This window comes from Euleptes europaea, chromosome 1 (genome assembly GCF_029931775.1).
Source record: "Euleptes europaea isolate rEulEur1 chromosome 1, rEulEur1.hap1, whole genome shotgun sequence".
NCBI lineage: Eukaryota > Metazoa > Chordata > Lepidosauria > Squamata > Sphaerodactylidae > Euleptes > Euleptes europaea.
Window position 1 is genome coordinate 146,184,163 of NC_079312.1, and position 27,356 is coordinate 146,211,518.

A 27,356-nucleotide genomic window follows, 5' to 3' on the forward strand; every position below is an offset into this window, starting at 1 on the left:
ACCAAACAAAATCAAGATGTCAAAACAAAATCACACACAGATTTATCGGAACAACCAACATACAATGTCAAGACAATTTCATCCAAGGTTACCGTTCTTCTGTTTCATTTTTTTAGCATGGCTGAGGCTGCCTTTATGTGGCACACACAAACTCAAAGGAGCCTGTTTCTGGCCAGGCTGAGCAAAAGGGCTACTCAGAGGCCCACATCCTACAAGAAAGGGCTGACGCCAGCAGAGCACCTGACATCAGCAACGCATCAACAGCACAAAGAGGGGAGAGAACAGCCGGTCTCTGCAATAACAAATTCAGTTTTGTCCCCTGGCAGCAGCGGCACATTGCTAAAGAATTACATTCCTCACTGGAAGAGTGCAGGCCATTTCTTGTGCATCCTAAGGCCACAAGTCCCAGATGAGACATGCAGATCATTGTCCCGATGGGTCTGCTTTTTGGCTCAAAGACATTTTTATAAATGCCAAAAAGATCACTACTAATATGAATATTTTATTTGGCATCTCTCACATCCCCAGTTTGGAATCTCCTTTCTCATGTTTGTTCTCTCCCCCCAACCCTTGAAAGTATTGTGGTACTGTAGGAAATTATGGAAGAGCTGTGTGGCCTGCACAGAAATGTCTTAAAGAATGACAAGAGAAACTATACTATGGGGAAGGGGGTTGTCTTCAGAATAACTTTTCAATTCTGAAAAAATGTTTCAGGATCCACGAGCCTGTTACACCCCAGCACAGGAACACTAAGCCCCCTGGGCCGATGGAATCATCTCAAGAGGTCAAAGACTTCTCACAGCAGACCACCGCTCTTTCTAGAGCACAAAGAAGGTTTCTTGTGCTTTTATGTCAATATTTGGAAAACAACATCAACCAGGGTAATTCATCACAAAGTGGAGAGATTGCAGCATGGCATTTTGCATATGTTGCTGGGGCACCTGCCCAGCATGATTAGGAAGTGATGCTCTAAATCAACATAGAGAAGAATAATGCCCTGGTTCAGCATAGAAGGGGCACGATCAGCTTGGACACAGTATATATTTTTTTCCTTTCAAGGACATGGTTTTATCACCTCCGAAGTCTTTAGATTTCCTCCACTCCATGTGCAAATATCATCACCAGGCCTGGCTCCAGCACCATCTCCTCACCCATGTGCTGATTCTCACAGGCCATCACCACCACAGCCTGCTTGCCTGGGATGCGTTTGGCCACATAGTTTTCATAATAGCGCCGGTTCATCTGGCGAGTTTCTAGGGTGGCCAGTCCCTGGGGCCAGTTCCGTTCGTGGGCATTTTCAATCAGCTCATTGATGATCGATGTGGGGCAGCCACTCTCCACCAGTGACCGCTTGATCACAGCCTGGAGTACTGCATCTGGCGTGGAGATCATGCCACCCCACCGTGTTACCCGGGCAGGTTGCAAAGAACTCACCCACCTAGAAGCCCAATAAAGACAGAGTGAGAACAGAAATACAAATAAAGATATCAGTATGCCAATGATCTGCAGTGTTATCTAATGGCATTAGCATGGAAGTCTGCACTCCTAAACAGTATTTCACATTCAACATGTGACCTTGTGCTGTCTGCCAAATCACAATATTAACCAGGAAGCTTTATTGAGAAAACTTCTGCAGATATTGCTGAAGTATTATTCCTGCCATTTATTGAGGGGTGACACATATGGGATTAGATGAGGCAGAAAGGTTTGCTTAGCATTTTCAATATTCTCCGCTGTCACTGACTTGTCTGCCATGAAATCCCCATGCACTGCAAAAAGACCGAGATGTGTTCTAGATGCCTATCCAGAACCCTGATTAATCCTAAAGGCCCTTGCGTGAATAGAAAGTGCACCTTGCAAAGCATTCAATTATCTCCTGTGGCTGTGTGCTGCACAAGTAAATCAGTGGTCAGAAACAAATCTTCAGACTTCACCATTCAAGACATCACTCATGCTTTCCTGCCCACAATTTATTACTATTAAATTAATTCATTTATACCTTGGCTTTTTTCTCCAATGGTGACCCAGAGTAGCTTACACTGTTTTTCTCTCCTCTATTTTATCCTTACAAAAAATCTGTGAGGTGGGCTAGGCACGTGTGTGTGTGGCTGGCCCGAGGCTACCTCAGCAAGCTTCTGTGGCACAGGAGGGATTCTAGCCTGACACTCCAGCTGCTTCCCTCTACTGTAATACACTCTTAAGGGGTTACTGCTGAAGATTATTTGGATATGCAGGTAGCTCACCTCCTCCTGGTTAAGCCTGAAAGTAGAACACTGCACCTGTGCTCTGGGATTTGTGCTAGAATTGAGGGGGATGGATTTGATGTCCTTCCATGCTTGTATGAAATCAGTCCATCCAAAAGGCATAAGAATTATTTTAAGATAATCTCCAGGAGAAAGATTTAACTCTGAACTCTGCCAGCCATACATTTAATGTATGTTATTTTTTAAAATGTTGTTATCCCATACTGTTAACCCAACCATAACAAAAGGCTCTGTAGTTTCAAAACAAAAGAGAGAAGACCCATACTCCCACCTAATTTACAGGTCTTTCTCCCTGTGTTCCAATGAGGATTTGTACCAACATGAAAAAACAAAATATATATTCCTTTTCCATGACTGGTACAATGAACCATCATCCTCCCTGTTTTGCATTGCTTACTATTTAGAAGTAGGTTTATATTTACAGTACATAAATAATCCAAGCACATGGCACAGATTTCTAGCTACTACAGTCTGCACCACCTCTCAGTTATTCCTGAGCACTTTAATGTCTTATGGACTTTGGCCTGATAGCTCCTGAATCTTCAGACTATTCAATTTCTAACCCACCCATGCCCAAGAGATCAGCACTTACTCTAGGATTTCATTGTATTCAATTGTCTCCTCCAGATTCTGTAGGTTGGGGTTGACACTACGTATTGCTCGCATATATGCCTTCAATAACTGAATGTCACGTTTCTGCAAGAATAAAAACAGGTACAATTAAAACCAGATGGGAACCAATAAGAAGGCAGAGTCCTAGCCAAGGATAAATGCATAGAAGAGAGTGCAAGCCTGGCAAATCTAAGGCCATTTATGCAGGGTCAATTTTGATGCTCACTCCGAGCTCTTTTACCTTTAAAATGTTTATTCATGGTCCCGACGCAAAAGGAGAAATTCCACCCAAAAAAATATGCGGGGCACTTCAGCCTGGAACTCGCTGCTAATTGCCAAGCATAAATGGCCTAAACCAAGAAATTCAATTTTTAAGACAAGTACAGCAGAAGCAAACAAATACACAGGAATCTCTATCTGAAACAGGCAGATGAATTCTGCAGTTTACAAAGACGATTTTCCAGAGACCCATGGCCAAAACATTTCCCAAATACTAGCTCTAGATCTGTCCATTACAACGGAGGACTGAGATGTTATGGGGGGAGGGGGGCTAGAGAAAGATCAGGAATCCACCAGTGTTGTAGCAACATTAAAGCTAAGGGAGTGTGGACCTCTCTTCTCTCCTGAACAGGAGACCATTGGAAGCATGACATAAGGATGCTAATGGGGAACAATAAATATGTATTGAAGGCTGTGGCAGCTATTGGGGGGGGAGAGGGGGGATGGACTTTGAGACCATGCCCACTGGACTGAAGACTGTCTCCCACTCTGGCCTCTCCTAAGGATTCTTTAAATCCCCTATCAGGTAAAAAGGGGGACATAAGCTTTGATTAAAGGGCTGGAAGCATATAAGCTACATGCTCCCTAAGGTCTTGTATTTGGGAACCTGCTCAACTAAGGTTGTGATTGTTTATGAGGTAATGTCAGGAGCAGGCCATGAAGACGGTTCATGATTGTGCTTCCAGGTGCTGTTTTGCAGTTTTCTCCAAGGCCAGTCCGTGCCCCGTGTTTAGACTTCATAGAGTCCTTCATAGATTCCTTTAGTGTGGGAATTGCCAAGTACTCCTTCCTGCCTCTGGGGGAGGGGGGGTTGCCTGGACTACCGGTTATCTCCTTTTGCTTTTCCATATATGCCATGTACCTTGCCTTAGCCCCTTACTAGTGTCATTCTGAATATGGCTTCTGTAATCTGTTGATGTTAACCAATAAAACTGCTTTCGTGGACTTGCCGTCTGCTGGAATCTGTTTATGGGTTTGCCGCAGGGCTAGAGCTCACAGGTAAGTAGAAACCACTTTTTCCTAGATATTTGACTAGACAGACAAGGCACAGATGGAGATGTACAACAAATGTTTAACAGAAAATGAAATGTTTCACTGGGTAAGGATACTGAGTGCAAATATTTCAGTATATAAACTTCTCAAACTCACCCTCTTCCCAGTTACAAGCTTTCCCCAATGAGAATAATCACTTTGTAGCTGAGCCTCAGATAACTTAAACTCTGAGAGGAGATTTGGTTCCCCTTTTTTCAGACAGGTTACCTCAGCTGACTAGGTTTCACTAGACTCAAATTCCACAAAAATCAGAATCCTCTCCAGGTTCAAGGTTACTCTCTTAGCACACAGAGCTCCTGTCCACAGAACCTGTACAAGCAAGTTACAAATATCTGGCCTTCAACAGGATGCTTATTTGTCTCACTAAAACAAGCTTTCTTCCCATAGCCAACCCTAATCCTCACTAAAAGCCAAATAAACCACCTGGCTAAACTGATGCTCTTATCCAGAGCCACAAAATCTGTCTAAGGAAAAAAAATTCCTTGGAGGTCTCCCATCCAAATACTTACCACGGTTGACCCTACTCAGCTTCTCAGATCAGGCTATCCCAGGCTCTCCAGACTGAGGCCAAAATCACAAGGACTGGCTCAGAGCCCTGGAGGAGAGGCAGGACTTTTGGGGATGATTGCCACAAAGGCATTACATAATTACTGAAAATGCTGTAGAAATTAAGATTAAGAATGTTTGTTTAGCTGGACAGTTCTATAATGGTAAGTGGCCACATAAAACAAATATGTGTGTGTCCACCGTAAAGCCAGACTACTTATTTACTCCATCACACTGAATCCTGCAAGAAAGTGTATGATTGCATTGAGCATAAAACTGAGGAACACAACTGCAACACCGTGTTTCTGTTTCAGGATTGTCATAGCCTCCCCAAGTCTACAGCAAACAGCCAAAAAAAATTACATCCATATAAGACTTGCATTTGTTTTCTGCATAGTTGAGAAACAGAAGTCTGAGTGCTGAGTAATTTGAAAGCCTACTTCTACCTATTGCTTTTTAAAATCCCACTCTTCCTGCCACAGTGTCCTTTCTTCCAAGCTGAATCTGGGAAGTGGGTTGATCCATTCCTCCACGTTGTTCCTCTAGACTAAATCCCACCCACCACTCACTTCAAAAGCTGCTATTTCCCCATTTGGGAACACAAAGTCAACCATATGCTTTCCTCAGCACAGAAAATATCTGGTGTTAGAGGGTGGGGCACTTAGTGCAATAAAATACCTGCTCCCCCAGCACTGCTTTCCAGATCCAATACTCCCTCACCCTACAATGTTGCTGCTTTAAACCAAGAAGAAGAAAAACCCCTAAAAAGTCCTAGCATGCAATCTGTCGACATTATTTTTACTGAGCTACCCACAACTTTCCTGGGCAGTTACTGGGGCAGACTGGCTATGTATCTTAAGGAATAAATTTCCCAATGGGCCACTGTCCTGGAGAGCCACTGATTGGTCAGGAACAAGCAAAGGCAATACCCAGCAACTCTGCCAGTGCTTCAGGGATCACTTGGCTCAGATTCTTCAACAACAACAATCAATAATCAGTGACGCCTCATCAATTGCCTACTCCTGCACCGCCACCAATTTGTGGGAGTACGCAATGGGTGACGCTTCAATGACACTGAAGTCAGTGCCAATTAGTTCAGTGCTGCAGAGGCCACTTCACCTGGCTTGTTCCAGGGCCATTTTAACTTCCCAATCTACCCCTGGTGATTATTACTGGAATATAACCTTTTTTGTTCTGCATAGGGATACAGTGAACAGAAAAGCTGCACCTGTTATACAGCTGCCCACTCTGCAGCTTTTGGAGGCACAGAAGCACTGCCATGAAATAAAAAAGAGCCCTTACCTTTCTTTTTCCCATACTCTTTGGTCAACACCATGCCTCCTCCAGCCATTATTTCCTCAAGCCTCCAATGTTTCCCTTACTACCTAAACAATCTGGCTTCCTTCAGACTCTCAGCAGGCATTTTTCCCTACCCAGCACTCTCATATTCCCCTTCCCTTCTTACCCACAATGTACAGCTTCTACTGTCCTTAAGCCTTGTGTGAGGGTTTTTAAACAGTCACAGCCTCATTCTCAATTCCCCATTTCAAGCCTCTGCCTTCACCATGTACTCTTCCTCCAGATTCCTGGACTTCAGTGTGCCACTGCCACTAACCCTCCTCCAACGCCCCCTTAAGGCCAGGCTCAGCAACTAGCCTTGTTTCTGAATGCAGAGAAGAGAGGCTTGCAGGCCAATACCTCATCCTGCCCGCCCCCCGGATAATGTATTTTCAAGTCGCATCAACTTATGTATGCCCCTTTTGCCACTGCACTGGCAGCTGAAGGATAGTACCACTCAGGGAGACAAATTTGACCTTGCAGTTTGCCAGTCGCCATCGCCTATTCTAAATCTACCTGATGAACGTAGCCAATAGGAGCCAGAGGCTTAATCACTGCACCCCCCAAAAATATATATATACCCCTTTGTACACTATCCTATAGATAATGGTTATCACAGGCTTCATAATCAGACTATAGCAATGGATTACATTAATGCTTAAAAGTGAACTTGTATTGAAGAGAGTGTGCTTGGCACATTTTAGCTTCAGCATGTTTTTATTGAAGAGAGTGTGCTTGGCACGTTTTAGCTTCAGCATGTTTTTTTTTAAGTTAACATGTGTCTGTTATAAAGTATACAATAATTTCAAATCAACTACAATTGTCATACTCTAGAAAAAAGCACCCTTTAAAAACAGCCATTCAGTACAAATATTTGAGATGTTTGGAAACTGGAAAACAGTTACCTGTTCTGCTAGCTGGTGCTTATGCTCTGCGGAAGTCTTTTCCAGCTCAGCTATTCTGGTCTGTTGCTGCTGAACCACTGACCTTAAGTGTTTGATGCAGTTATGATTCGGTAACTCATCTTTGGGCATTTCCAAGCTGCACAGAGAAACCAGCAGAACTGAGAAAGTATCACACTACAAAAAAAAGAGTTACTAAACATCTCCTAATAGAAAGTTGGGGTTTTAAGGGGACCTGCAAAAAATCAGAATCAATAAGCAAAGCTTCAAGTAAACTGGGCCAAAAATTAGTACCCTGAGGTTACCAGCTGCATTATTGTGCAAATCAATTGCATCATAAAAAACCATCTTCATTGGACCATACATATAATAGTCTTTCCAGATCACACTGGTAAGTCCTGCTGGCCACAAATAGATCTTTACAGAGCCCGTACACTGATTTCTAACTTTGCAATGCCTGGGGCTGGAACTGCCCAAATTTGGCAGCACTCACCCACATCCCTGTTCACAAGTTACAGGCCGCTTTGGATTGTGTTCACAGTCACTGAGGTGAGACATCAGGTTGTCGAGGCGCACAATGGCAGTGCACCCAAAAACAGCGTTGTCACAAGTAATCTGCAGCTTAGATAGCATATTACGCATGATCCGGGGAACAGGGCGCAGGTGAGCCACCGTCACAACGCTGCGGTCCACGGGACATGTCTGCTGTTGGGAGAACCACTGGGTAATGCAGGCATTGCAGAAGGCGTGTTCACAATGAGGAGCCTGTGTTGGGAACAGAGCAATGCATACCAATAAGAATGACATCAGGTTCACAAAGTTAGATTACTGCCTGTGACCCTGGTTCTGGAGCCAAAGCCAAGAAAGATAGGTGCCCCCGGGACAAAAAGAAATGGAGAAAATGGCAGCAGCAGCACCCCAAAACCAGCTTTGGGCCACCACCAAGTTATATACAAGGGAACACAGACTGTTCCCTGGCCCAAAGCCTGGTTCTACCACCAAAGACTTTGACCCATTCTGCATGCAGTTCTCTTCACTTCTCAACAACAGAAGATGGTATGACAGAAACTCTAAAACCTTATTAGGGCTCAAGAGTGTAATCTAGAGCAATGGTCGGCAAACTCATTAGTCAAGAGAGCCAAATATCAACAGTACAACCATTGAGATTTCTTTTGAGAGCCAAATTTCTTAAACTTAAACTATATAGGTAGGTATACTGTTTATTAACTTAACAAACTTTAATTAAAGTTTTAAGTCTTAATTAAACTATAGGTACACTGATTAAAACTTGATATCATACTTAATAATGATCTTATTTATTGATAAAAATTAAATTGTAAGTAAGGTATCCATAAAATTAAATCATGACAATGACTGACAAACACTTAATGTGAACAATGGCCTTGCATCTTCTTGGAAAGTTTGGGTAAATCAGGTTTGTATGTTGTTGTTTTTAATTTTAGGCATGATTCCAGGTTCTCATCAATAAGACGACTTCTCAATTTACTCTTGATAAGGTTCATGCTTGAAAAAGATTGTTTGCATGAATATGTAGAACTGAAAAGGGAAAGAACAGCAAACGCTAGTAGAGGAAGGGAGGGGGGAGGAATGGAGAAAGGAAGGAAGGAAATGGGAAAGGAAAGAAGGAAGGAACTGGGGAAGAAAGGATGAAAGGGAGGAAGGATGGAAGGAAGGATGGAAGGATGGAAGGAAGGATGGAAGGATGGAAGGAAGGAAGAGTGGGGGGAGAGACAGAGAGAAAGAAAGAGGAACGAAGGAACTGGGGAAGAAAGGATGAAAGGGAGGAAGGATGGAAGGAAGGAAGAGTGGGGGAGGGACAGAAAGAAAGGAAGGAACTGGGAAAGGAAAGAAAAGGAAGGAACTGGGGAAGAAAGGATGAAAGGGAGGAAGGATGGAAGGAAGGAAGGAAGAGTGGGGAGAGGGACAGAGAGAAAGAAAGAGGAACGAAGGAACTAAGAAAGGATGAAAGGGAGGAAGGATGGAAGGAAGTAAGAGTGGGGGAGGGACAGAAAGAAAGGAAGGAACTGGGAAAGGAAAGAGAAGGAAGGAACTGGGGAAGAAAGGCAGCCTGGAGCTGGACTTTTGGGAGCCGCCTGAGGGGGACGAGGAGGAGGAAGGCGGCGAGGAGGAGAGTTTACCCCTTCCAAGTGGGCCGGTGATTAAGGCACGAAATCCGCCCCCCGCCCTGGAAGTTCCCCCGCAAGATCCCGGCCAGGCAAGACGCGGCCTGCGCGGGGGGCGGGAAGGCGAAGCGCCAGACCGGCTCCAAACTGTCAGTCTGAGGCGCGGGGAGGGCGAAGCGAGCTCAGTCCTGGCCCAGGAAGCATCGTCGCCTTCCCCGCCCGGGGCCAGACGGAGCCAACAGAAGGAGGAGGAGGTGAGGGGGTGAGAGTTCGCCCAGCTCCGGTCGCCCAAAGAGACAGAGGAGGGAAGGCGGCGATGGCCGAAACGAGGACCGGACAGCCACGCCTCACTCCTCACGGTGGAGAGAAGGAAGGGAGGAGGGAGGGAGGGAGGGAGGGAGGAGCCCCCCGCAATGGTGGGAGGCTGGGACGGCGCTGGGGCGAGAAGGAGGAAGGGCCACTCCTTCCTCTCGGAGACCCTCCGCACGTGGGAAGAGCCGCACTCAGGGGTCCAAAGAGCCACTTGCGGCTCGGGAGCCGTGCTTTTGCAACCCCTGATCTAGAGCATCTGAGATCTTGGATACTGTGGGATATATGAATGACCCATTCATTTCTATCCACATTGGACCATCCTGGCAGACTTAATCCCTTTTGAACAAAAGACAATCTGTTTTGGGCCATACCACCTATTTGCCATGGAAGTTCACAGTCATTACCAGATGCCTGATGGACGTTGGCCTATATTTTATACCGCTCTGATCGGTAGCAGTAGCCTCTGAATCAGAGATGGGGCTTTCTGTGCCATTCACTACATCAGCTTGTCACTCTTAGAGAGAAGGCTGGCTTAGGTCCAATTACATTGACCATAAATATCTGGACACTTGGGGTTTTCCCTTGTCTTCAGTTGTTGGTCTTCAGCAGAAACTGAATCCACAGGAGGGCGGGTAGGGGTTAAGGACGCCTCTGACTTCTTTTTACTGTGAGGAACTTGGCACTGAGGAACCGGCTACAATGTAGATAACATGTGTTTGCCTCAGTTACTTCATCTGCATTCCTTTTCATGTGAACATCTGTGCTGTGTGCTCTGTGCCTTTTCCTTGTATTTTGTTTTTGCCCTTTTCCCACCACCTTTTCGAATCCACTCATCTTTTCCTTTCTTTTCCCTCTTTTATAATAAACCTTTTTATAAAGTAATTTCTTGGCTTTGCTTGGTATAATTTACTTCTCTGGGATATTTCTCTTAATTTCTTTCCCACATACTAGACTGCATGAGTGCTACATAGCTGGTTATAAGGTATTTTTAGGGTTTCTATCCTGCACTGATAAAGTGCATCCTAGGATGTTGAAGATGTTGGCACTTGGTAGGTGTCATGTCAGAACCTTTAATTTTTGAAAAATCTTGGGAAATGAGAAGTACAGGGGATGGAAAAAGGCTAATGTATCTATTTTTAGGAAATGGAACAAAAAAGATTATCAGACTGTTAGTTTGACATCAATTCCAAGAAAGATTTTAGAACAGATTATTAAGTGGTTTGTTTGAGAACATTTAGGGAGACATGGTGTGATTGTGAAATCTTAGCACGGCTTTCTTAGGAATGTAACGTCTGACAAAATTACTAGCTTGGTGGATTAGGGAAATCCTGTTGATGGATTTTAGTAAAGCTTTTGACATGGTGCGCCATTATGTTCTTGTTGAGAAGTTGGTGAGATATGGACTAAAACACCATTACTGCTAGGCGGATTAAGGCCTGGTTGGTAGATGGTACCCAAAGGGTAACAGTTTGTGATTCCCCATCAACCTGGAGGGAGGTGACAAATGGGGTGCTTCTGTTTTGGGCCCAGCGCTGTTTAACATCTTTATAAATGGCTTAGATGAGGGAGTTCAGAATGTGCTCATCAAGTCTGCAGATGATACTTAATTGGGCGGGGTAATTAATACCTTGGAGGATAGAAATAGGATGCTGCTGGACTAGGATAGAATGGAGGAATGGGCCTAGGCAAATAAAATGAATAGGGACAAGTGTGAAGTGTTGTACTTGGGTAGTAAAAATCATTTATATAAATACCAGATGGGTGAAACCTGGCTAGGTAGTACCACACGTGAAAAGGATTTGGGGGTTCTAGTGGACCATACGCTTAATATGAGCCAGCAGTGTGATGTGGCAAGGCTAATGAGATTTTAGATTGCATTAACAGAAGTGTAGCGTAGAGGTCATGTGAGGTACTGGTGCCACTGTACACTGCTTTGGTTAGATCTCACCTGGAGTTCTGTGTTCAGTTTTGGGCACCACAGTTTAGAAAGGATGTCAATAAGCTGGAAGGAGTCCAGCCTAAGAGCCCCGTGGCGCAGAGTGGTAAGCTGCAGGACTGCAGTCCCAAGCTCTGCTCACGACCTGAGTTCGATCCCGACGGAAGTTGGTTTCAGGTAGCCGGCTCAAGGTTGACTCAGCCTTCCATCCTTCCGAGGTCGGTAAAATGAGTACCCAGCTTGCTGGGGGTAAAGGGAAGATGACTGGGGAAGGCACTGGCAAACCACCCCGCAAACAAAGTCTGCCTAGGAAATGTCAGGATGTGACATCACCCCATGGGTCAAGAGTGACCCGGTGCTTGCACAGGGGACCTTTACCTTTACCTTACCTAGTCCAGCCTAGGGCAACAAAGCTGGTGAAGGGTTTGTAGACCATGTCGTATGAGGAAAGGCTAAAGGAGCTGGAAATGACAAGGTGTTACGATTGCCACCTTCCGATACCTAAAGGGATGCACTGTGGGAGATGGGGTGAATATATTTTCAGTTGTGTTGGATACCAGGACTCAAACTAATGGATATAAACTGCAGCAAAGGAGGTTTAATATAGCTTTGAAGAAGACCTGACAGTGAGATGTATTTGACACTGCAAGTCTCCCTCATGAAGTGGTAGGTTCTTAATTATTAGAGTTTAAGTATTGATTGGACATCTACTTGTCAGGGATAATATAGCTGTAGTTCCTGCAAGAGATGTGAAAGCCTGGGGGAAAAAACAAAATTTTGGAACCCCCTTTTTCCCATTTTTCCAATGGGAAATCTGGGGTAATACTAAAAACCTCCTGTGAAATATTTTCTCTTCTTGAATGAATGAAATGCTTTTAAAGACAAGGTGGGCATGCTGTAGGCATATGCAGCTCTTGAATCCAAACATTTCTCCACCTAGAAGGAGACCTTATCTTCAAGAGGGGAACATGCAGGGCTTTCATTGCTTTTTAACTGTTACATGCCTCCTGTTGTCCTTTTTGACCTGACTTGTGGTTGATCTTTTCATGTCTCCCCTCCACCCGAGAGACATAGCTCCACAGACTGGGTAACAAATAGCTTATTGCCCTTCCTTCTGGTCTTTTTCCCCCCTCCAGCAAGGAGAGAGGGCAGAAACTGTACCAGTTTCACTGAGAACTGAGCTCTCTCTAACCAGACAACAAATATTAAGGTACATGTGCTAAGGTAGCACAGGGTGCATCACCTCACAGTTTCCTCTCAAGTATTGGGTATACCTGCATTTTTGCTTGTAAAACACTTTAATTCTATAAATTTCAAATATTGCAATTTTACATCCTATGTACATTATAAATGATGCATTTTATGTTGTTAGAGAAGTAAAATTGGTTTAGGTTTGTTAGGACAGTTAAGAATTGCATATATTTCAATTTCCTCCCAAATTTGTTTTTTTCTGAAGAAAAAAGGGGGGAGAGTGGCTTCAAAATTTCATTTGATAGCACTGCTCTGGAAATTTTACTCACAAATATTAATCCAAGCAGTGTTGAAGCCTTACAAGCATTTCAGCAAGAAATCAAAATCCCATGGCCTGGGCAACTTTAAAATATATGAAAACATGCATTTCAGTCTTCACCTTCAAGAAACGACCTGCTCGGTTATTTGTTAATAGTTCAGGTTGCTTTTGCATCTTCCCACACCAAGCAGAAGCATTTGGCTTTCAACCTATTCAATGAATCATCTTTCATTTAACAAGTGACAGACAAAAAGTGAAAGTAATTTTCCCGTTGGCCCCTACAAAGCCTATTGCTCTCCTATGGAGTATATCAAGTCACAAAGCTTCTTAATATGGAAAAATGTATTTGGTTACCTTTATGATCTCACACTCTCCAACCTATTTTCAGTACTAAGGAAGTGTCTTATAAGGCCTGCCAACAAGACCAGACCTCCTGAGTTAACCAGACCCACCCTGCATGTCTGTTCAAAGCTCCCCAACAAGAATTTAAATTTACCCATGAACTGTGTACATTTTACACACTCACTGAGGTCTAGAAACTACACTGTAACTGATATGAAGGAATCCCAAACTATAAAGTTAAGTTGGCACCTGTCTACAACAGGCAGGGGCTTTATGTACTTAGTGCCTGAAACTAACCCCAAACCAAAATACTGTGCCCAAATAACCTAACACTTCTGAAAATTACATTAATTATGCATTTGTGGACCAAGTGAAACTTTCTTTAGCAACGTCTGCGGTTTCTCATATTACCCAGCACTATCTACCAGACTACCTAAATGACAGGTAATATCCGCAACCTTCGCACCAGGCAGGCAAGTCACCATGCGGTCCATGCACCTGCCAGAAACCCAGCTGTCTACGTATCTAAAGATTGAATCTCCCACTACAAGAAGCCCCCCTCCCCTCAGAGGCAAATCCTCAGTACGAGAGGATATCTGTTCATCCAGCAAGGAAGGAGTCCCTTCTAAGGTACCACATTCCCTTACCTCAGAGAGATGACCTCCTTCACCAAGGGCTCCATCATCCATGACTGGCAGGGAGCCATCACTCTGGGACTGGGATGCGACTATGTCATCCCTGGAGTCCTTACCCACCTTTCTCTCTGCATGTCACAGCTCCTCAAGTTGAGCTACCTTGGTCTCAAGGAAGTGAGCTCACTCCTTGGGGCCAGGAGCTCCCTGTACCAAACACACACCCATGACTTCTGTCCAGCATGTGACACCCCATGCAGCATACTGGATAGCCCCCCGACCCCTGTTGGCTTTCTATCTTCATAACTGGCTTTTTAATTATTTATTTTTGATATTTTAATCCTGGAAATGAAAGCATCCTGCTCTTTATACTTTGAGCCCTTCCTGAACTGAATAAGGACCTAATGCCCTGGCTTCCTTGTCCTGCTGCTAAGTCACGCCGATGCTCAACTCGCTCGGTACTTCTGCAGGGCACACAGATGTATTCTGCCCTGTTAATACCCTATAGGGTCCCCAGACCCAATCCCCAGGCTAAGAGCCACAGGGCAAGAGCTCGCACCTCTGGCAAAGAGGAGAGCTTGCAATTTAAATGCTCACAGCCCCCGCCTCTCACACACAAGCTCTACCCAGCACCAATCAATAACGCCTCTTTAGAAGGCTACAATCAGGCTACAAGCACCCACTCTCCCTCAAACACAGTCGTCTAACAGAAACCTCAGCTAATGCTCCCCAGCAGTTTTAGCAAAGGCAAAAATCAGCACTCACCTCACCCTGCCAACAACTCTGTCTCCCAGCCCAGCTGATTTACATTCACCCTTTTTGGAGAGGAAGGAGTCAAGCTGTGAGAAGGCTGTGCCACTTCCAAGACAAACCCCTCCACCTTAACTCCCAGCCCAGGACAACTGCTGGACCCTACAACAAGATTAAGTGAAAACACACAGGCCAAATATACGATAGCTGGCTCAGTGAGCTTTTCTCAGGCCATTAAATTCTTGGGTGAAGCCCCAGAGTACCTGACAGTAACAAGTAAACGAAGACCCAGGGATATTGAGGGACACATTGCAAAACACAGGGAATCTAAGGACATACCGGGGACACAGTCAGTGGCAGAGAATATGTTCTGAACATAGAACATGCCAAGTTCAACCTGGGCATCTCTCCTTAAGCTATCTCAGACTGATACCCTGGAGAATGGGTGCCAGTCATAGTATTGGGCTAGATGGACCAATGGTCTGATGCAGCAGAAGGCAGCTGATTATGTTTATAGCTCCTGGGTGCCCACTGCTTGTAGGGAACCGGAGATCATTCCCCAAAGTTGTTGCTACATATCTCAGGAGCTTTCTTTGAACACAGGAACAACAGTTACAGGAATGTGGTGACTGGACAAATCTTGTCCTTCCTGCTCCAGTTGCCTCCATGCAGGTTTCATTTTGATTCTGCTTGTACTAGGGACACAGGGATTTCTCTCATTCATTTATACCTGCTGTAACCTGCCTGGAGACCAGGGACAAGAGGAACCATAAATCAACAGCTTGCCATTTCCCAGCTTATTCATAAGGAACATATAAGATGCAGTTTTATCAAACGTCATTCTGCTCTGCAAATGCTTAAGGAGAGATTAAACATCTTTGGTGTGATTGGTCTCTCCATAGTACAGTACATAGTTACTTCCCATCGCACAGAAGGGAACCCCTACAGGCATTTTGTGTAGCCTTCCCCTAGCCCTGAGCCAGGTGCACTGCAATTTGCCCAGCCATTTCCAGTATTGGCAGATCTAGACTGCTCTCATTCTGGTCACTGGTATGTTCGGAGCAGTTGCTTAGGGATAGGGGGAAGAAGCCAACAGATATCCATGGCACAGCAGGAGTAGGGGATCTTACCTCCCCCCACACCCCATTTTCCCAGCCCAAAACTGAGCTCCTGCAGTGCTTGTAAATTTGAGTTCTCAAGGGGAACTCACAGCTGGTATCCAGCTGCAAGTCCCCATGGTGATCACATAGTAGTTTAATGTAGTTTGGCCCTCAGCCTAGCAAGGGGCCAAAAAAGACCAAAAGCTTTTAGCGTATTTTCTCCCCCATCTCCCAAATTTAATGGCATCCTGCTTGGTGACAATGAAGATCTGAAACTAAACGGCATATGCGGCTGTTCAAGGCATCAGCCATGCCTCAATGGGGGAGATAAAATTTGTGATTTAGTATGATTCTTAGTGCACTATTCAAATGCAACACAGCCAATTTCTCTTGATGAGATGTGCTTTTTGTTTCTCTCACATGGCAAGCTAAGAATGTTCCTAGCAAACAGCACTAACACTGGAATTCTTTAATGCATGTACAGGAACCACATATTCATTTTTTTACACTGAACTGATTGAACTTTAAGGGCCACAGCTTTCCACCCCTGCCCTTCAACATGCTCAAAACAATGTTTCCACTTAGCCAATGAATTCTACAGGGCAGTACAGTAAACCCATCTAGGGGATTACCTGCACGTGGCGCATGCCACCAAAACCCACCCACATAAGACAACGGAAAGAAGGGCACATTTCTTGGTTTGCATTCCCTAGTGCTGATATTACATAAGGAGAACTAGAAAAAGAACAACCCCTACCAGTTCCCTGTACAAAAATAAATCTATGCCCCAGCAGTTTCAGCTACCCCAGAAACATCAGCTTTTGTTCTGAATGAGAGTGACACTCCCAGATCGTAGTTACACAACTGTCTTCAAGTTCTCCTTCATTTTGTTCTTCAGCTAATTGCAGCTTAAAGTAATATACCAATACAATATCATTTTCATTTAACCTATATTTCTCAGTAGATTTTCTGCCATCCAATGCCTTTTCTCCAAATGCAAACCAATCAAATAAATACAAGACTCAACAGCTGCTCAGCTTAATCGAACTTTTCAAGGACACCTTTCCTATAAAGAAGTCAATCCTTCACCTACCCAGTTCACTCACAGTACAGATAGAATTGGCTGTCCTACTGACAAAAGAATCAGTACTCAGATATGCTTTGGGAGCTCATTCACATTCTGCAATATGGGCCTCAAACAGCATGCATATGGTCACATGTAAATATTGTGTATGCATTTTTATTGCAAAGGCACACACTATACACACACTGGGAAGCTACAGCTACTTGTGGCTTCTTAGCATATATCAGGGATCTCCAACATGGTGCCCATCAAATGTTTTTAGAAAATGGCTGGGGCCACGTGAGGCTTTTGCCCAGCAAGGCTTCTGATTGGCTGTGCAGATTTTTAAAATATTGCTTTGGCATTAGCTACCACCACAGCAAAAAGATCTTCACTCTGTGACTAAAGGTAAGCTGTGGCAGCCATTTTGTGGCTGTGCCCATTAAACTGTGTCAGAATTCTGCAAGTGCCCACAGGATAAAAATGGTTGAGAACCCCTGATGTATATGTACACACAGTGTAAAACTATGTGTGTGACCATTACATGCAAGTTACATTGTAAAGCCTATGCTGGATGACATTCTATGCAGCAATCTTACATGAAACGGTCCCTCTACAACACAGTTTAAATTTACAAAAACGCCCTTGCTTTCAGGTAAGTATTACCTAACGTAGGGTTGCCAGGTCCCTCTTCGCCACTGGCGGGAGGTTTTTGGGGTGGAGCCTGAGGAGGGTGGGGTTTGGGGAGGGGAGGGACTTCAATGCCATATAGTCCAATTGCCAAAGTGGCCATTTTCTCCACGTGAACTGATCTCTATCGGCTGGAGATCAGTTGTAATAGCAGATCTCCAGCTAGTACCTGGAGATTAAGCAACAAGAATAAACCAGCACTGTAATTCAAACTTCACTAGTTGTATTGTACATTCTCAAATATAATAACCAATTAGCATTCAACAACCAACTGTAAGCATGAGTTACACTACACTAAGGACATAGAAAAACAATCAGGTAAGTCCATTCATCAGCACTGAGTCCACAAATGTCAAAGATGTACTTGACAAATTGCAGACAGTCTCCTGGACGAAGAAAGCAAAGATAAACTTCATGAATTGCAGACAGTCCGTTGGACGAAAAAAAGAAGAAACGCGCATTCTGGAATGTGTCAGTGTTTTCACCACTTAGTGGTTTCTTCAGCTAGAAGCTTCCACCAGCAACTTTGAAAGAGCCTTCTCAATATTCACAACGGCATCATTTTGTCAGCCTTCCCAAGTCAGATTAAGCTCGCATAAGCGTCCTGGCAGCAGGAAGTTTTTTAACCTGGAGGTTGGCAACCCTAACCTAATGTCATGGGCCTACACAGGCATTTTAGAAAACCCTGAAGGGATTGAGCCAAGATTAGTGATATTGTATACTCCAATATCCTTCAAAAGTGTCTTTTGGAAGTGCATTTTTAAACCCCAGTTCTTGGGCTGAACTCTTGGAGATCAGAATATCTAGTAGTACAATAGAGCTCTTAAAAAAAGTCAGCACTATCACATGTATCCTCAATTGGGAACAGAAAAGCCAATACAGATCTATCAGAGAAAACCTTCAGCTTTCCCATTAAACCAACAAGGAAAAACAAAACTCAAGTTGATTGCCAACACCTACCTGCACTGGCTCCTCCAGGACCCCGCTACAGATGGGGCATATAAGGTCTTCATCAACATCCCCTTGAAAGCGTGCTACATCATACCCCATTTCTCATTACCGATGCCAAAACCCTAGAAAAAGCAGGAGGGAAGGGGGGAAAGATGAACAGTGAGAGCAGAGAACATTTGGAGTCTTGTCACAAGAAGAACTAGTATATTCACTATCCTGTTCCTGCAGAGCCAGTGAAAAGTCAAGTCATTTTTGCTGGCTCCCCTGCCTGCCAACTGACCTGATAAGACTGCCTTCTAAGCTAGAGATTCACAGACAAGATCCAACCCCTTCAAGAGCAAGGTGTGGTACAGTGTGGGGGGGGGGAGGTGGGAAAGAAAGAGAGAGAACACACACAATTTGACTCCGTCCCACTTCTGCACAGTGAATTGCTCCTGTTTTCCCCCACCTGCTAACACTAATTAGACACTTCTCTCCACAGTGCATTATTACTCATCTCATCACATGCATTTTTAAAAATTCCATACCTTGCCTTTTTTTCGGTTCTGTTGAACAATTTGACTGTATGGGTAATGGTAAGCAGTGCCCTGATTTCACATCAAATTATACAGAATGCACAAAGAAAAGGAGCTCAGCAACTAGGATACTTGATAGGCTGGGGTAGAGGAGGTTCAACTTAACTGTTTTATGCCTGTCTCTGAGCAAGATGGACAATAGCAGAATAAGCCATAGGTAACTTGCAAGTCTTGCAAGGGAACAGAGAGAAAGCAGGGCTGCACAAAAGTCTTCTAGTCAGGAGCAGAAAGTAACCTTCTCTGAGGGCAGATATCCTTCTGCAAGCAGGAGTCACCACCCAATCCTCACGTGGAGAGAGAGCACAATTACCTTCCGTCAGAGGAAGCTGTTTGGAAGAAGGCACACCTAGAACCTCAAAAGCGCTTCGGATTATTCCATTTTATTTCTCACATCACACAATTTGGGAATGGTTGACCTTTAGGAACAAGGATGATCCTCAACAGATACAACTAAGTAAGAATCCTCATTGCTAGATTACCTAGGGCATTAAAGTCCATCTCACAAGTTGCAGACTCCCAATTCCATCCTCAAGCAACCTATCAACCACAATTTTGGCCCCCTACAAATAGGCCCCTATGAAGAGAACTAGAAGAGATAGTAGGGTTGCCAGCTCTGAGTTGGGAAATACCTGGAGCTTTTGGTAATGAAGCCTGAGGAGGGTGGGGCTTGGGGAGGGGGGTATAATGTCACAGAGTCCACCTTGCAAAGTGGCCATTTTCTCCAGGTGAACTGATCTCTATCACCTGGAGATCAGTTGTAATAGCGGGAGATCTCCAGCCACCACCTGGAGGTTGGCAGCCTTAAGAGATGATCTTTTGACTTTTACATACTGCCAAAATGAACGGCACACAGACTAAATCCATGGTTAATGAAATTGAAGATGGACTTCCCTGGAAAGCTGTTGAAGAGGTACAAGGTTCTCCCCATATAATTCCAATTGATAAATCCTCCAAAATAGACTCAGAAAACCCAACACACATCATACTGGCGGGGGGGGGGGGAATGAAATGAAACTGAAAGGACCAGATCCTTTCAGATCCGAAAACAGAAGGCACTCATAGTGGCAGATCTTCCTCCCCCCGTTTCTACAGCAGTCCCCACAAGACACCTGAAAAGCCAATGCTGGGTTGAGGGAGTCACTGATGGGGCAGGGGGAGAGATTGGGTGAAACTGCCGCTCCTTTCTCACAATTGTTTAGAATATTTATATGCTGCTTCTCTACAGACCTGCTCAAGATGGCCCAGAACGAAAGCAAAACAGAACCCAACAACCTATTAAGAATAAACCAGGGCATAAAAACAGCATAAAACCAACACTGAGCAGCCTAAACGAATACTGATAGAACACTTCTCAGACCAGAAGCAGACCACAAAACAGCTAAACCAGACATGGCCCCTTAGTTAAAAACCTAGTGCTTAAAAGAAAGTAAGGTGCCAGGTAAGCCTTCTAAAGGCAAAGTGCCATCCCTGAGAAAGCTGCATCCCTGGTTGCTACTTGTTTCACCTTGTGCAGGGGAGCACAGAGAACTGGGCTAGAGAACAGGATGTCAACTAGCAACCTGGACAATAACGAAGGAAATGGTCCTTAAGGTAGCTGGTGCCAAAGACATTTAGGCCGTCAAAGGTGTGTGTGTATGTGTGTTAAGTGCCATCAAATCGCTTCTGACTTATGGCAACCCTCTGAATTAATGACCTCCAAAACATCCGAACAGCCTTGCTCAGGCCACCAAAAGGGCCGTTAAAGGTAAGAACTGAAAACTGAAAGCTTTCTCTACCTCTCTTCCTTTACCGGTAGAAGGAGGTAGGGCAATTTTGCTCAGTTTCCCCATGCTGTGTGGAATTTTGTCTGCAAGGCCTCCTTGCTACTTGCACTAGCTTTTCAAGAGTATTGGGGTACTACTGAGAGAAGTGAAGGGCAAGGAAAGATTTGCTCCCATGCATGTCTCATGTTCACAGTTCATAGGATCCAATCCAAAGCAATTTGTTCAGTCCGATAAACTACCATGGCCAAGTTAAATATTATTCACCATTTTGTTTGTATGTTTGTATCTTTAGTTTGGAAAATTTAAAAATATATATTAAAAACATGAAAAAAAATTACTTGGTTAGACCTCTGCACCTTGGTAAAGACAAGTGACAAATCTCTCAATTAAGGACCAGCCTCTGTAAGCTTCATTATCCTACCCAAGGCAAACGTAACCAGATATGAGACAGGATTAGCTGTAAAACTTCCTCAAAGCTACATTAAGTGTCTTGCAGGCTTTGTTCATTTCTGCTCACTTAAGTAACCACCTTCTACAGCAAGAATTGCTGTGGAGAGGATATCGCACTTGCCAATTACAAGCAAGGCCTTTGTTGGGTAACTAACAGGCTGAATTGTGACATCAAAGGACCATGGGTGACTGACTCCCCATTAATATGCAATCCTATTGGCCAAGACGGCTTTAGTTTTAAGATTCTGACTAGATGGGGCATGTCTTGGCCCAAGTTAGCAACAATTAGCAGAGACAAAAATACAGATAAGTCTAAGAACATAAATACATCAGATTTTAGGGTTTCGGCTATATACTTCTAAAATAATCTGGTTTAAAATGAAACCTGAAATTAATGTGAGCATATTATCTGTTAGGAAAGAATTTAGAAAAGTTTGAGCATAAGATCACAGAGGAACTGTCGAACAGTATATTACCAATTGTCTTCACACAATTAATTTTGAAACTTTTTGTCAAAGTAGAGTATCGGTATAATAATTATTTTTAAAAAAATAATGTATGACTCTTGTGAGAAGGAGGGGAAATTACTGTCATCATACACTACAACAGTTCTGTACTTATATAATGACTTGATACTGAGGGCCGGGGACTGGCAAATCATCATAGATAACATCCATAGATTCTTCTGGTTTACAGTTCAATATTCTTCTAAGCCTAGTAACTACCTGATTTCTGCAACTAGCTCAGTATTCCCGCTTCACATATTTGCATCTGCTAGTTGGGCAACATGGACATTTACCTTCCATCTCACAGAGAACAATGATTTGACCAGTAACTATCATCACAAGTCTTTGATTCAGGTTGAATTTTTTTGTATATGACAAATTATATGACAATGATAATTGTCATAATTATATGACAAAAGAGAAGGGACATACTGAAACAGAAGCAAACACTGGAAAGAAAAGCAAAAACAGCCCTATGGCCAATGGAACGTCTTAGGATGCAACGCCTATATTACATGAAAGGTTTATCAAACAACTATGCTACTAAAGTTACAATGACAGATATAACGCAATAACAAACATGAATATGTGGAAAGTACCTATGTAGTCCCTGTTCCTACACCAACTGTCTAACAACATAATCTATATGAGCAACAAATTAAACTATCTGTCAGAGGAGTAACAGGTCTAGAGCATCACATATGCCATGTGCCCAGGCATGGTAGCTAGATCACAAACAAAATCAATGTCAGCACGTAATGCCTCTCAAAAAACAAACTTGTGTGACATGGCAAGAAACCGAGAATCAAACTTAAAATATTTCAGGATATAAAAAGAAGAGGGCTAGCCCTACCAAATTTGAAATTGTATTAACATGCGGCCAGTCAAGTACGGATATCGGATTGGATTAAAAATCCAAATGGGAACATTATCAATTTGGAGACTACATTATCATTTGTGAATGAAAAAAGCAGTAAAAGATTTGACAAGGCAGGGCACAGAATATGAAATCAAGGACAGCTTATTGAAGATATGGATGTTAAATAAAAAGAGACTTACAGCCCCTTCCTGAGCCCTCGGCAGCTGGGGACGGCATGGCCGAGGCACTGCTGTGGCACCTCCAAAGCGGTTTCTCGGCTGCTGAAAGGCTTTAAAAAGCCTTTCAGAGGCTTTTAAAAAAATTTATGGGGCATTTTGCCCCACTGAGAGCAGCAAGGCTGCACCAGCAAAAAAGCAGGCGCAGCAACGCTATTCTCCCCGCCGGTTTGTGGGCCAAAAGGGGACAGGAAACTGCTTATTGGCAGCTCCGCTCCCCGGCACACTCCGGGAATGCCCCCCCGGGATGCCAGTGCGGGGCTTTGCGCCAGTGGGATGCCAATGGAAGGCCCAGCCAGTGTCCCTGGGCAGCACTGCCACGGCAGTGCTGAGAGACCAGCATTTGAGTCCACCTGGAAGGCACAGCCCCTTTTTGGCCTCCAAACGACTTTCACCCTTTGAGGTCAGGAATGGGCTGTTAGCCCCACTCCTTCACCAGTAATGTCTCTCAAAAAACAAACTATGACAGCACAGAAAGGAAATTAAATGACAGTATAACTTATGTGGACATGATCAATGCACAAGGAAAAAGTAAAACCTGGCAGACAATCAAAGAGGAGAATAAGCACATACAATGGCTTACATATTGCCAGTTGGTATAAAGACTAAGAAAAGACTGTCTAGTAAAAGGTAAACTGAGAGAGCTCACAGAGTTTGAAAGATTGATTACAAAAAAATAAGGAAGATCTCCTGGGTGAGATTTATAAACTGTTACTCAAATATGACACTGAGTCAGAACAAGTCAAACCCTGCATGGTGAAATGGATGCAGAATTTTAGAGAGGAGATTACAATACAACAGTGGGAGCAATTATGGACTAGATCAAATTCACAGCAAGTCAAGCTTTTGAGAGAAAACTGGTACAAGATGTTTTTTGGCTGGTATATCACACCAAAAGACATTTAAAAGATGAACAAAGATGCGAATGGACAATGCTGGAAATGCAAGGAGACAGATGGGACCTTTTACCATTCATAGTGTAACTGCAAGGAGACAGATGGGACCTTTTACCATTTACCATTCATAATTTGTACGAAAATTAAAAAAATTTTAAGGTTAAATTTGAAAAGGACCCTAAAATCACGTTGTTAGGAATTTTACCATCAGCCAAGGGAATTTTACCATCAAGTCTTTGGAAAGTTTGGTCAGATACATGATTATGGCTGCAAGAGAGGTGATAGCAACAAAATGGAAGTCAGAAGATTCTCCAGATGTAGATGATTGGAAAGATAAACTAGCAGAATATGCAGTAATGGCTAAACTGACAAACCAAGTGAATAAAAAAAATCTACTGATGAGTTTCAAAACACTGAAACTATTATTCATATGTCTTGTGAAGTTAGTGCAAATAGAAATAAATATATTTAGCTACAAGGTTTTACTGGAAATGTTTATTATGGAATTCAGTCATTATATACAATCTAATTTGTAATTCTACATGAGATAGCATTCAATCTTAGACTTATTATGCAAGTGTAAAGTGCAAACAGAAATGAAAAATGTTAGATATAAGATTATACTGGTAGTTTGTTATAGGTAATTATAAATGGATTAACATGATTTAATATAGATTTGCCTCACTATGTAAACATAAAGCATATATATTAGGAGATAAATGATAATTTAAAAGGTAGTTTGTATAATAATCTAAATTAGAACAGTATATTATAAGGGAGAATTTAGTATGAAAACAAAATACTATATGTTCACTCAACTAAAGCCTGTTTTGGTATATTGTTTGAAGGTTTGTATTGTGTTTTTGTTTGGTTGTGATGTATTGTATGTTTGTATTTTAACGGTTAGAAAATTAAAAAGTTCAAAAAACCCGAACAAGATAAAGTAACAATATTTGATACTTAAATAACAGCTCTCCAACACTGTCAAGCTGTTAAAATGTTTGGCTAGTAATAATTATTATTCTGTAAGAATTTTCTAATGCTGGATGCCTCTGGTGACTTGCAGTGCAATAACAACAACAAAAAGTTAGTTGTTGGCCAAATGAAAACAATTCAATATACTGAGTTTTTATGCAACATCCTTAGTTCTAAACTCAAACAGAAGTGACCATTAACTGCAAAGCACAGATCTCAGCACAGGAGTGACAGCCTTGAGATCATTCCTCTGTTAATATAGAAAGACAATGGATTTTAATGCTAGAATTATATTATCTGATCCTAAGTTAAGGCATGCAGTAAAATCTAAGCAAAATCCAATACACCAACTTGTATAACTTTTTTGCCTAGCAATGTAACTGTTAACAGTGCAATGTGGAGAACTAAAATGCTGCACTGTGCTTTTTAAAAAAACACTAAATTAAATAATTGAGCCCATCATTTTGAAAAACAGTACAAGCAAATTAGCATCAGCAGGAAAAAGATGTGACATATCAGTTCAGCTATAGCCCATACTGGGTTTATCTGGAAAACTAAACGAAAAGTTACAAGCAATTGCAGATACTGCAGAACACTGATGGGGTTTGACATAAGAGTGTTTCTAATAGACATTTTAGTAAGATAAAACCCTACAAAGCAAAACCCTTGTTGCATTGCATCTTTTCCAGTGTGTTCAGATCTCGTTGAATTCTATCTCTGTCTTCTGGTGTGTTTGCTGCTCCTCCCAATTTGGTGTCAACTGCAAATTTAATGAGTAGTCTCTCCACACCCTCATCCAGATAATTTATAAAAAATATTGAAAAGTACTGGACCCAGAACAGAACCCTGTGGCACTCCACTGGACACCTCCCTCCATTCAGATGAAATGCCATTGACAACTACTCTTTGAGTGTGGTTCTCCAACCAATTCCCTATCCACCTAACTATCCTAGGGTCCAGTCCACAATCCTCTAGTTTACCCATTAGAACAATCTCTAGCAGCACTGCCTTCTGCTCTGCCTCTCAGCCCAGCTGCCTCAGCTCTCCTCACAGAAAATATCTTCTTAGCTTTAAAATGGCATTATGTCCTTCCTGAAAGAATGAAATATTTGGCATCGTTTGGGCTCTAGTCTCATTGTATCTTTCTATCAGTACAAGTTGCATCACATGACTGCAATCAACTAGCAGTAGCTAATGCAACTTGATGCCTGCACAGCTGTGTGAAACTTTTAACATTCCATTTCCATGCCAACAATGTGAAGGAGAAGGATTAGGCAACTACAATTAAAAACCATAGACTTCCCATCTGAGTGCAATGCAGAGATGTGGCATCTTCCCTCCCCTCCCCCAAGACATCTAAAATATTGCTGTTACTTTTATCTTTAAAACACCACTCTCAGTTGCCTTGATTTCCAAAACATAGTAGTGCTTAGATGAACTTACTAACGGCTGCTGTATATTGCAACTTACTGTTAACAAGCCTACAGTTTCACATGATGCTTCTAATTTTACTCTTTTAAAAAGAAGACAAATTAAAATAGCTAACATTCCAGCCACAGAAAGAGAAGAAAGAAATATTTGGATTATTGTATTTTATTGTACTTAATGAAAGCGTGAAGTGCATGTAGAACATTGGAGGAATGACTGACTAGCAGAATGGGGGTAGCCTGGCCAGGTAAAAGTTGCCAGGCATCGCCTGGCAGCCAGTGGAAAATGGGGGGAGGGCATAGGGACATGGGTGGGGTGCCATTGGAGACATCACTTCCAGGGACAACCTGGAACTTCCATCAGTCCTCTCTAGGAATTGCTGGAAATTCTATAATAAAACCAGAGAACCTGTGGCAACTCCTAAAGAGAAGTAACGTCACTTCCAGGTTTCCCCCAGAAGTGACATCAGGCCAACACACACTGAGGGGCACTTCAGGGGGAAACCTGGAAGTGACATTACTCCTCTCTAGGAGTTGCCACAAGTTCTCTGGACAACCTGGTTAGAATGGTATAGTGGTGGATGATGCAGTTCATAGATACAGAATTGGTTGTTACTTTGGTGTGGCTACATAATTTCAAGAGTACAAATATTTACTTTATAGAGTTGCTCAAAGAGCCAGCATGGTTAACAGTGGTCAACTAATCTGGATAACAAGGTTGGGTTCCCCACTCCTCCACATTAGGCCTGTTGGGTAACCTTGGGCCAGTCACAAGTCTCCCAAAGAATAGTTTCCAAGCTATATTTACATCATTATTTTTTCAAATTGGAAATTTCCAAAGAATCCCTTTCATGCCAAAATATACAAATATATAAATAAAAACAGAGTATAAATAAAATTGCAATCCAAATTCCCATATAATACCATTTAAGATATCACCATTTGCTGCTCTTATGGAAAAAGCACACACATACACAACATACAAAACACAAGAAAAAGGATATGTCACAAACTGAACCCATTTGATAGAAATGACAAGCTATGTCTGCATTTTGATACGAGTGCTTTTAGGAGAATGAATGAATGAATAAATAAATAGAGCTCTTAAAAATGTTGTTTTACCTTCTGTTGTAAAATTTCTTCCTGAATAGCAACAAAACACAGCTGAGTTTGGGTTGCTCTTCGTAAGCTGTCTCTCACAGTGGCCCATCTTCTCCCCTCTCCTTCTCATTTTAAGTCATCATT

General features: G+C 42.9%; 1 protein-coding gene across 1 annotated transcript; it reads right to left on the bottom strand.

The window, feature by feature from the left end:
• Nucleotides 1-1,050: 1,050 nt before the first annotated feature.
• On the bottom strand, nucleotides 1,051-27,356 carry RNF41 (ring finger protein 41). Its single transcript, XM_056855625.1, has 6 exons — nucleotides 27,234-27,356; nucleotides 18,434-18,546; nucleotides 7,488-7,759; nucleotides 6,998-7,133; nucleotides 2,857-2,960; nucleotides 1,051-1,438 (listed from the first exon to the last, which is right to left on the bottom strand). Exons 2-6 carry the CDS (start codon nucleotides 18,521-18,523, stop codon nucleotides 1,087-1,089), a joined length of 954 nt encoding a protein of 317 aa, XP_056711603.1. The 5' UTR covers nucleotides 18,524-18,546; nucleotides 27,234-27,356; the 3' UTR covers nucleotides 1,051-1,086.

Bases quoted from the DNA above. Each gene is read 5' to 3' on its own strand.
- RNF41 (XM_056855625.1), bottom strand. From the start codon at position 18,523: ATGGGGTATGATGTAGCACGCTTTCAAGGGGATGTTGATGAAGACCTT. The intron at 7,760-18,433 runs GTAGGTGTTGGC...TTCCCAACACAG, and splicing joins TCCTGGAGGAGCCAGTGCAG to GCTCCTCATTGTGAACACGC. The intron at 1,439-2,856 runs GTAAGTGCTGAT...TTGGGCTTCTAG, and splicing joins GAATACAATGAAATCCTAGA to GTGGGTGAGTTCTTTGCAAC.